We start from the raw sequence: 11,511 nt of genomic DNA on the forward strand, positions 1-11,511 counted from the left end.
GAGAGAATAGTGCCTTGAAAACCCAAAGAGAAGACAACATCCAATGAAAAGAGAGCAGTCAGTAGTGTCAAATGAAGAATGAGGATCAAGAAAGATGAGACCTGAGAAAAGACCTGACAATTAAGATGATCATTGGAGTCTTTGAAGAGGAGAGTTTCAACTGAGTGATGTCGCCAAAAGCCATACAATGAGTTGAGGAAGTGAGTTAAGAGAGGTGTAGTCAGTAAGTATAGACAGCTTTTTCCTAGGAGTTTGGCTAAAAAAGAGAGGAGAGCTATAAGGTATTAATTTGAGGGGGTGATAGGGCCTAGTGAAGACATTTTTAAGGATGGACAGATTTGAAGTCAGAAATAGTAGATAGGGAAAGGTTAACTAGTTCTCCAAAACTATCCGCTTACCCCTAATATATAGAATCTTCCTTGATGGAAGTTCTGCCTTCCTAGGTAATTGGCACCTACCTGCTGGGTAGGAAATTAGGCAGACACATCTGAGTGAATCCTCTCTCATCCCTTTAAAAAAAAACAATAACTAGGTCTTCTTCACCACCACCCCATGGCCCCCAAGCAACCCTGTTATGTGAGAAAACCCATGTATGCCTATGCTAGACTAGGAGAAAGGGTGTAGAGTCCAGGTACCATCACAAAAGATCCCTTTCATCCTCCTTCTCTGGTCTTAAGATATCTCACCCAAGGCTTGATCAATGACATACGTAAAACCCAGAGAAATTGTGTTGGCTATAGGAGGGGTTTGGGGGAGGGCAGGGAAAGAATATGAATCTTGTAACCATGGAAAATTTTTCTATATTAATTAAATAAAATTTTTGAATACATGAATAAAGAGCCAATTATCATAGACCTCTTAAAAAAAAAAAAGATATCTCACCCAAAAGCCCAGACTCTCCATTGATTGATTGATTGATTGATTCTTATCTTGTCCCTGCAATGCTCCACTTTGATCCTTGTTATCTATAATTTTCATTTTCTGTCATGTTTTCCCTTCTCACCTCAGCCTCATGGCTTTCATAAAGTCTGAACTAAAACCACACCTGCTACAGAAGGCTTTCCTGGCTCCCCCTTAGTATTATTATGCCTTCCTTCTGAAATTCCTTCCAACTTGTCCTCTATATATCTTCTTTGTATTTAGTTCTTTGCATTTCTCACCCCTAATAGAATGAGAGCTTTTTGAGGTCATGGATGGTTTTCCCTTTACTTTGTATCTCAGTGCTGATAAAAACCAATCAGGGTTTGTGCTTCGCTGCCACAGAAGACCCAGAGTCACCTCCATGCCGCCACAATACAAGGAAACCAGGTCCTCCACAATGGAATCTCCTAGAATAGAGATGGATTAAATGATTCCTTTTTAAAAGGCCTGTATAACTGGCATTTTTTTCAAAGAAATTTTGTTTAAAATCATTAATTCACACTATAAATTACATTCAGTTTGTAGCAATTGGAAAAATTAGCCACAGTCCAATGATGAGGAGAGAAGATTAAGAGAGCCAACGGGAAAGGAGAAGTGGGGAAAGTCTGAAGGTTGGAAGGAAAGAAAAAACAGAATGTTGGAATAAGCGAATTAAAAAAAAAAACACTGTCAGAAAGCATATTATGTGATGCTGGAATATTAAATTATTGAGGAAAATATTGACTTTCTCCTCCCCCTTCTTTTCTTTGAAACCTCCACTTCCTTTCAAAATGTTTACTTTAATACCAGGTTATTTAGGCAGAATTACCCATAATGGGGAGAGGTAAAGAGAAAAGAAAGAGAAGCCTTGAAATTTTCTTGAAGGCTTTAAATGATCCTCTTGAACAGTACAGGTACAGTTGAAATACCTTCTCCCTCAGTGGATCATATTTGGGCAGCACAAATTAAGCCAAATCCACCTGCTGTGAGAATGGGGTTTGGGAAAATGGTCATGGACATCAAAACAGGAACCTAGTTTGGCACTGCAGCTTTCTGAAATTGCTGTTCCCTTATCTTTGTTAAAATGGAATTTAAATGGGTGTCTAGCCAGGCCTAGAGATAAGAGGTACTGGGTTCAAATCTGCCCTCAGACACTTCCTAGCTGTGTGACCCTGGGCAAGTCACTTATCCCTAGATGCCTAGCTCTTATTGCTCTTCTGCCTTGGCACCTAGACTTAGTATTGGTTCTAAGATGGAAGGTAAAGGTTGGAAAAACTATGCAATTGAAGTCCCCACATTTTGTCTATGCAACCATTCTGTGGCTTCTAATATGTGAAATGATCATGTCAGCATGTATTATTTCTTCTCTTAGTAATAAAAGCTGGCACATATATAAGAATGTTAAGATTCCAAACCAGTTTATAAATATTCTCTCATTTGATCCTCACAACAGCCCTTACGAAGCAAGTCATTACTATTATCCCCATTTTAGGGATGAGGAAACTGAGGCAGTCAGAGGTTAAGTGACTTGCCCAGAGTCACATAGCTTTTTAAGTGTCTGAGACAAGATTTAAATTCCCATCTTCCTTACTCCAAGTCTAGCCCTGCATCCACTGGGCAACCCAACCCAGCTTTTGATATCACAATTCTTACCATTACCAATTTACATAAGCCAAACAAAACTATAACCAAAGGCAATTAGGCATGCCCTCACCCTGGACCCTGCCCATCCTTTGGGAGTGACCTAGCATAGACTAACAGTAAATTAAAACATGAAGACACACGCCCACTTGCAGACACACTGAGAACTGCTTTGAGCCTTGGCCATCAGGTATGAGAGGAGCAAGTTTGTATCTCAGAAAGGACTTCATTTCTGACCTCCCTTCCATTTGCCCGTCTCAAGCCCAAGCCACCAGCACCCCAAGCTATTGGCTGCACTAGAGAGCCTCTGGGATGGTTCCAGACCCCTTAGATCCAAGGAGAGAGTAGTTTGACTCCCTTCTGGTACCAACTCAGGGTCTCCTATGTAGGCATGAAACAGAAAGATTCATTAATTATAGTTAGCTGACTAGGGTAGATCTGAAAGGAAGAAATAGGGTCCAGCCCTCTGCGGCTAATTATTTCAACGTGGAATGTCCAGAAGTAGCCAATTCTTGTTTTCTCCGATTTCCCACCCCCCTTATTTTAGTATTAGACAGTTTTCAAGGTATCACAAAGTTAATTAAGCCTTCATTTTCTCTCCTCTGTCTCTTGACCTTTACAAGTACTGATGATGAAATTAAAAAACCACTGTCTATTCATTCTTCATTGCCTTTTTCCTCTTGATGCTTATGAACAATAAAATTAAAAATTTGCAAGGCATTGAACAGGATTGTAGGTAATATGGAAATGAATTAATTTGGCCTAGACACTTCTGTATCTCATTTCAGGAAAGTCCCATTGTTGATCACTCATTTTTAGTCATGTCTTCATGATCCCTTTTGGAGTTTTCTTGGCAAAAATACTAGAGTGGTTAGCCATTTCCTTCTCTAGCCTCTTTTGCAAATGAGGAAACTGAGGCAAACAGGGTTAAGTGACTTGCCCAGAGCACAGCCAGGAAGTGTCTGTGGACATGTTTTAATTCATTAAGATGAATTATCCTGATTCCCAGCCCAGTGCTCTATCTACTGTGCCACTCAGCTGCCCACTATGGAAATGGCATTTGATCCATAAACCTTTACATCTCTTTTCTAGAGAGTCACAAATATTATTTCCATTTTCCCCTTCCTCTAGCCACATCTAGGCCCTCATAACTGATTCTTTTCAAGTTATATAAATTAACATTATCTCAGTGAAGCTTAAACCCTAATAATTCTCCTAACTTTCCTTTTCATTAGGTTGTGAACTCCTTGGAGGCAGGGACCATTTTTTTTTTAACTTTCTCTGCATCTCCACAGATTCAGTGGTTCAATAATTCAGTAGTTCAATACCTGGCACATAGTAGGGCTTCATAAATGTTTATTGACTTTATAATTAATAGCACACATTAAAGGAACAAGAGCAAACCATTAACCTCACAGTGCAGTATGGAGATCATTAGATCAGAAAATGCCCCCTTTCAATAAATGTTGGCACTTTTTCTGCAACTTGTCTTAGAAAGTTGCCAAAAGCTCTTGAGAAATAAAGTAGCTTGTCCAAAGTCACATAGCCAATGTATATCAGAGACAGTACTTGAGTTTGAGTCTTCCTGTCTCCAAGGCCAGCTCACTCAAAAGATGATGGATAAATGGCAGATCATTCCAGTGCTTTTTCTCTTTTGGTTATTTCCTATTTCTCCATTATATGGCTTGCTTGTTATCATCTCTCCCATTAGACTATAAGCTCCTTAAGGGCAGAGACTATATTTTGCTTCTTTTTTGTACTCCCAGTGCTTAGCACAATGACTGAGACATTGTAAGAGATTAATATTTACTGATTGATTAATTGAGGGAAAAAATTAGAAAGACTATATTTTTATTCTCTTTGTTGTGATTTGATTGTGAGGCAGGAAAGCTGATGGAAATAGTTTTTACTTAATAGATGATTCAAGGAAGAATGCTCCCTTTTGTTCTTAGTTGAATAAAGCTTCCTTGAAGCACTGACAGTGTGGGATGAGATTTGAATGAACAAATTTGAAAGTAACTTCTGGCTTATGTGACAAGGGAATCTGTGAGAATGGAGCTACATTTTTCTAGCACTGGGATTATAGAAAACACATGTTAAAAATAAAGGAACTAGTAAATTACCAGAGTGATCTAATGCCTGATGAACCCAAAGATTGCAGTTTGGGGCATCAGAACTCAATATTTGACAAAAAAGTCTGGGGAAATTAGAAAACAGTGTGACAGAAACTAGTTATAGACTAGCATCTCTCACACTGTATATCAATTTAAGCTTAAAATGGATACACAATTTAGATATAAAGGGTGATGTAAGTAAATTAAGGTGGAAATTCCACCTGTCAGATCTATGGATAATGGAAGAATTTATGGCCAAACAAGATTTATAGAAAATCACAGGAAAAAAAATGGATAAATTTGGTTACATTAAATTTAAGAGGTTTTGCACAAAGCCAATGCAACCAAGATTAGAAAAAAAGTAGGAAACCGCAGAGGGTTAATAGCAAGTTTCTCTGATGAAGGCCTTATTTCTCAAATTTATAGGTACTAAGTCAAGTTTATAAAAATAAAGAATAATTCCCCAATTGATAAATTGTCAAAGGATACAAAAAGACAGTTTTTAGAAAAAGAAATCGAAACTATCTATAATCATATGAAAAGATCCTTTAAATCACTATAGATTAGAAAAATGCAAATTAAGCAGCTCTGAAATACCACCTCATACCTATCAGATTAGCTAATAGGATAGAAAAGGAAAATAATATCCTGGAGGGGATATAGAAAAATGGGAATACTAGTGAACTGTTGTTGGAAATTGGGCCAATCTTTCTGGAGAACAATTTGGAAGTATGCTCAAAGGGCTATAAAGCTGTGCATACCTTTTGACCCAGAAATACCACTATTAGGTTTGTATTCCAAAGATATTTGGGAAAAAAGGCAAAAGGACAAAGTTATTTAAAACAGCTGTTTTTGTGGTAGCAAGTATTCAGAAATTGAGGAAATGCTTATCCATTGGGAGATGGCTCAATGTAATGAATGGCATGTGATTGTGATGGAATACTATTGTTTTTGAGAAATGATAAACAGGATAGATGATTTATATGAAATGATACAAAGTGAAGTGAGCAGAACCAGAACATTATATACAGTAACAGCCATATTGTAAAGACAATCAGCTATGAAATACTTTGCTATTCTTGGGGACAGGTGGGTGGCTCAGTGGATTGAGAGCCAGACCTAGAGATGGGAGGTCCTAGGTTCAACTCTGACCTCAGACACTTCCCAGCTGTGTGACCCTGGGCAAGTCACTTGACCCCCATTGCCTAGCCATTACTATTCTTCTGCCTTGGGATTAATACTCCAAGTATTGACTCCAAGACGGAAGGTAAGGGTTTAAATAAAAAAGAAAGACTTTGCTATTCTGATCAATACAGTGATCCAAGACAAATCTCAGTAGCGCTCATGTTGAATAATGCCATTTGCCTCCAGAGAGAGAACTGAAGAACTCTGTACAGAATGTTTTGACTTTATTTTTCTTGCATCTTTTTTTTTGTAATGGCTAATTTGTAAACATATTTTGTATGATTTCACATATGTTATTAATATATTTCATGCCTTCTCAGTGGGTAGGGGAAGGACTGAAGGGATAGAGTGAATTTAGAACACAAAAAATTTTTAATAAAAATAAATAAATAATTTTCTAAAAAGAAATAATGGAAATATGGGAAAGTAGATAAATACCCTGAGAGGTGGTCACAGGATCATAGATTTAGAGCTGAAAGGTTAGAGACGGTCAAACCCAACTTCTCCTCCCTGCCCACATTTTTCAGATAGGAAAACAGCCACAGAAAAGTTAACTTGTCCAGGGCTACAGAACTGGTAAATGCTTGAATCAGGATTTCAACTCATGGTTTCCCTATATTGGGGCCAGTCCCCTATTCAGCAGACCAAACTGTCTCACTTTTATAGGTCTAAAAGACAGAAGCAGGATCTAGGTAAAACAGAACGATGACCTCATTTGACTGAAATATTGGGAAGAATTCAGGTTATTTACTTTCCCTCCTTCCCTTCCCTCAAAAGAGAATGGCTGATGCTGTTCTCTTCTAGGCTCATCGTAAGAGCAGAGTAGATTATAGGAACTTGAGATAGGGGAAAACAACATTAAAAAAAATCATTGCTGTCATTAGTGACTGCTCTGGTGCTTAGCCACTGTGGATGGGAAAAGAAATCCTAGGACCAGGATTTTATTAGTGGTCTTTCTTCTCGTCTCAACAAGTTCCAGGGAACAAGGAACAACTGTCAGACATAGCAGATTTGTGTTTGGTTCCCTGCCAGTAGACAACAAGAAATAAATCAAGATGGTAGAAATGGAAAAGAGGGACTCTGGCAAAATCATTCAAAGGAGAGACAAGCAGATAGGTCCACCTGCACATCACCTCTTGGGCAGAGGGTTAGACATAGAGAAAGAGGGACAAAGAATGAGGACCTGCTGTGAGACTGGACCTGTGATTTCATTGGTAGAAGGAGCTCTCAGAGGAGAAAACTCCCTCTTTCAATGCAGGTTGACACCTGTTTTCTACAACCTGGCTTCTTAAAGAATTGTCTGAAGTACTTGAGAAGCTAAATATCAGAGGCAAGATTTGAATTCCAGACTTCTAGCTTCAGAGCCAGCTCTCTGTACACTCTCGTGCTACTCAGACCAAAGAACAAAGCATAAAAGGTCCCTTATGTCACCCAAGAGCCAACAGCAGGCTTCATCCTTTTCTTCCTCAGTACCTGCTTATTCTCAAACTCCCCGGGGGTTCCTAGCTCCTGACTCCTCTCTTTCCATCACTCAGTAGTTCACAATGAACTTTTTTCATTTCAAGGACTCAGTCATTTCTGTCTGGCCTCTCCTCCAGTTATTGTGCTAGAGTCATTCAACAGAACTACTCTAAGCAGTGTCCCCCACTCCACAGCCGAGCTTAAAGGGAGGCCACTTAAATATGGGGTCAGCTCCTTCCTTACTCACATTCTGACAGAGCCACGGAGAAAGCGAAGAAGAATGATCCACAAGTCTTCTTTCAGGAATGTGGTGCTTATCTCAGAGTTCTGGCTTCAGCAGCAAGAATGTCATCATGTAGAGAATATGCTGAAGCACGAGACAGAGAGAGACAGAGAGGAGACAGAGAGAGAAGGAGAAAGAGAGAAAGAGAGAGAGAGAGAGAGAGAGAGAGAGAGAGAGAGAGAGAGAGAGAGAGAGAGAGAGAGAGAGAGAGAGAGAGAGAGAGAGAGAGAGAGATAGGGAAAGAGGCAGGGGGAGAGAGGGAGGAGAGAGATAGGGAAAGAGACAGAGAGAGAGAGAAGGAGAGAGAGAGGAGAGAGAGAAAGAGGAGAGAGATAGGGAAAGAGACAGAGGGGGGAAGAGAAGGAGAGAGAGACAGAGAGAGAGAGGACAGAGATAGGGAAAGAGAGAGAGAGAAGGAGAGAGAGAGAAGAGAGAGAGAGAGATAGAGGAGAGAGATAGGGAAAGAGACAGGGGGGGAGAGAAGGAGAGAAAGACAGAGAGAGGGGAGAGAGATAGGGAAAGAGACAGAGAGAGAGAAGGAGAGAGAGGAGAGAGAGAGAGGAGGGGGGGTAGAGAGAGAGAGAAAGAGGAGAGAGATAGGGAAAGAGACAGAGGTGGGAGAGAAGGAGAGAGAGACAGAGAGAGAGGAGAGAGATAGGGAAAGAGACAGAGAGAAGGAGAGAGAGAGGAGAGAGAGGGGGCAGAGAAAGAGAGAGAGAGAGAGAGAGAGAGAGAGAGAGAGAGAGAGAGAGAGAGAGAGAGAGAGAGAGGGGGAGAGAGAGAGAGAGAGAAAGAGAGAGGAGAGAGATAGGGAAAGAGACAGAGGTGGGAGAGAAGGAGAGAGAGACAGAGAGAGGAGAGAGATAGGGAAAGAGACAGAGAGAGAAGGAGAGAGAGAGAGGAGAGAGAGAGGGGGAGAGAGAGAGACAGAGACAGAGACAGAGACAGAGAGAGACAGAGAGAGGAGAGAGATAGGGAAAGAGACAGAGAGAGAAGGAGAGAGAGAGAGCAGAGAGAGAGGGGGGAGAGAGAGAGAGAGAGAGAGAGGGAGAGAGAGAGAGAGAGAGAGAGAGAGAGAGAGAGAGAGAGAGAGAGAGAGAGAGAGAGAGAGAGAGAGAGAGAGATAATCAGATGGCAGCAGAACTCGAGCTTGAGGAATCCTGGTTCCTTTACAGATGTGGAACCTGAGGCAAACAGAGACTTGGGATAGCCCAGCTTCCTTAAGTAGAAGGAAGGAATGCTTCCTCTCTTATCTACTACTATGACTACTACTACTACCAGTCATCATCATCATCATAACAATAGCAATAATAATAATAATATCACCTTAAGATTACAGCTCTTCTGTGTACATTACCACAGGGATGTGCTGTTAAATGTTTAACAGCCTGCTCTGCAGAAAGACACAGCACACACTTTTAAGTTCAATATGCATTATTAACATTTTCTCCATCATTGCCTGGACAATGAACAAAACAATAAACCGAGCCATGCTTTGTAACATTCCCTGACTTCCAATGCATAAATGCTCACCCTGAAAACTTAACTATCTACCCTCTCAAGCCAGTTGGAGCGGACTGCAGCTCACGCCTCAATGTCATTTGATGCTTAAATCAGCCCTTGGGGCAGATATTATTATCTCAGTCTTACAGAGGAGGAAACTGAGGGACCAAACTGATTCGGAAATGCATCCTCATTAGTAAGACTGAAGTTTATTGAAAACAAGTCCCGATGATAGAGAGGAGTTTCCTTTGCCATGCTGAGAGAGAGAGAAAACACAAGAATTAGAAGCATTGGGAAGCACACTCCATGCCCTCATCTTGCTCCTAGAGGACTTTGTCTTTCAGACAAACTCCCAGGCAAAGCCGTAAAGAGGGGGGCCACAGGATGGTTGTGCTCGCTGCTAACTACATCTCTTCTCTAGTTTGCAGCTCATCTTGTGAAAATCAGATATCCAAGAGTCTGTATCCTTGATGGAGGCATTAATAAGATTAAGCCGACGGGCCTGCTCACCATCCCTTCACCACAGATATGAAGAATTACCGATATCAAGAGAGCCTCCGTGCCGAGTGATTCCAGCCGCCTGTGTGTGTACCATGACAGATCTCAGAGGGTTACCTCTCAGAGACAGTCCCAGTGATCCAAACGGTATTATTTCCCTGAAAGTCTGTTGTGCAGGACTTTTTTAAATTGTAGGATCCAAATGTTCCTCTGCCTACAACAACAGACTTGACTGTACAGGTATCTCAGAAGCTTTATTAACAGTGAAATCTGATCGTGGATTTTTACGATGTTACTGCAAATTGCCAGAGGAATTCAGCTGATAACAGCTTAAATCAGCACCGTCAAGGAATTCTAGCCTGGCGCTGATCTCACCTCCTCTTGACAAACGATCTTAAAGGCATGACTTAGAAAGAACAAATGTACAAAAGTAGAGATGAATAGCTGACAACATAATATCCCTGTGTTAATAATTTGGAAACTGTTGCCAGTTCATTCTTTGTCAATAAAATCTGCATTTAGTGCTTTGTGACCAAAAATGATGTGATTTTGTGATCTGGTTTTGTCCTCAGCTAATATATTTTGAGCTACTGAAAGAAAGCCAGTAAGCTTTTTGTCTCCGTGCCAGTCAATAAGTCAATCTGTAAGCATTTATTAGGCATTTACCAAATGCCAGTCACTCTGTGAGCTGCTGAGAATATAAAGACAAAAATAAAACAGTCCCTGTCCTCAAGGGTTTATATTCTGTTGAGGAAAATGACCTGCATACACATGAGTAATTGGAAAAAGAAAGATTTATTTTATTGGCGCTGTGATTATTTTGTTGTTGAGTCATTTCAGACATGTGTGAGTCTGTGACCTCATCTGGGGTTTTCTTGACAAAGATACTACAGTGCTTTGCCATTTCCTTTTCCAGCCTATTTTGCAGATGAGGAAACTGAGATAAGCAGGGTTAAGTGGCTTATCCAGGGTCATAAATTCTAGTGCCTTCCCTCTGTGACTGTCCTTCATATATATTGTTTATATGTAGTTGTTGGCATGTTGTCACCCCTTGATCTCAAGGAGACTGAGTTCTTTGACAAGGCTAATAATGTACTGACTCTAAAAATCAAGAATATAGAGGAGAATTGGTAAAAGAGGATGACCTTTGACTCTCTGTGAACCATTTTTTATTAAGATCATGTTTAAATAACCTATATGTAAGGCTATATGTAAGGTGAGTCGCTTTGAAGAGCTCTACATTTAGCCACATTTCCAAAAATAGTAGTAGAAAAAAATTCACATCTGATTGAAGAGCATTATTTATTTTCTGGTCAACAAATCAATACACAGAGCATACCATTAGTGTCATATTTATGTGCAGGAGAAAAAAATGGGCATGGCAAATCATGCCTCAATCACCCTTGCTGAATTTAATAAAAAATCTTGGTGCTTCTCTAGACCTGAGCTGTCCATACAGAGTCCTAGAACCTGAGTACCATGGTGGCCCTTGGTCAGAGAATAGCAGCAGAAGATATCGTGGTCCTGTGTGCCGTCTCTTTGTGCTGACAAATGTGGCTATAGCCTATATTTTGTTTTGTTTTCTTGTTTAATTGCCTCTAAAGATCATCTCCATTTGGTGGCTAGCTGTTCACTGTGATTGTTTCCAGCTACAAAATGCAATGATTCTATCCTTCACTCTACCTAGAAATTGTGACATTATAAACTCCTTAAACAAGAGTTTTTCTTAACCAGAGCTCCATGCATGATCTTGGATGGACACCTTTACTTCAGTATAATTAATTTCCTTTGTAACCTTTTGTTTTAGGTATTTTAAAACATGATTCTGAAAAGGGGTTCATAGGCTTCACCAGACTATACCTAAAGGGTTCCAGGGCAAAAAAAAAAAAAGGTGACCCCTTGCCTTCAAAGACAGTTTTTTCAGAG

The 11,511-nt window shown here is 40.2% G+C and overlaps 1 protein-coding gene across 2 annotated transcripts in view; it reads left to right on the plus strand.

Annotated features, from left to right (window-relative positions):
- TBCK (TBC1 domain containing kinase) overlaps positions 1–10,124 on the plus strand; it is a 270,070-nt gene extending 259,946 nt beyond the window's left edge. For both annotated transcript variants that reach the window (XM_007495831.2, XM_001363355.4), the window contains exon 26: positions 9,509–10,124. In XM_007495831.2, the coding sequence (XP_007495893.1) occupies positions 9,509–9,619 (111 nt within the window). In that variant the 3' untranslated portion in view covers positions 9,620–10,124. The remainder of the gene's footprint in view (positions 1–9,508) is intronic.
- Positions 10,125–11,511: the final 1,387 nt, after the last annotated feature.

Source organism: Monodelphis domestica, chromosome 6 (genome assembly GCF_027887165.1).
Source record: "Monodelphis domestica isolate mMonDom1 chromosome 6, mMonDom1.pri, whole genome shotgun sequence".
NCBI lineage: Eukaryota > Metazoa > Chordata > Mammalia > Didelphimorphia > Didelphidae > Monodelphis > Monodelphis domestica.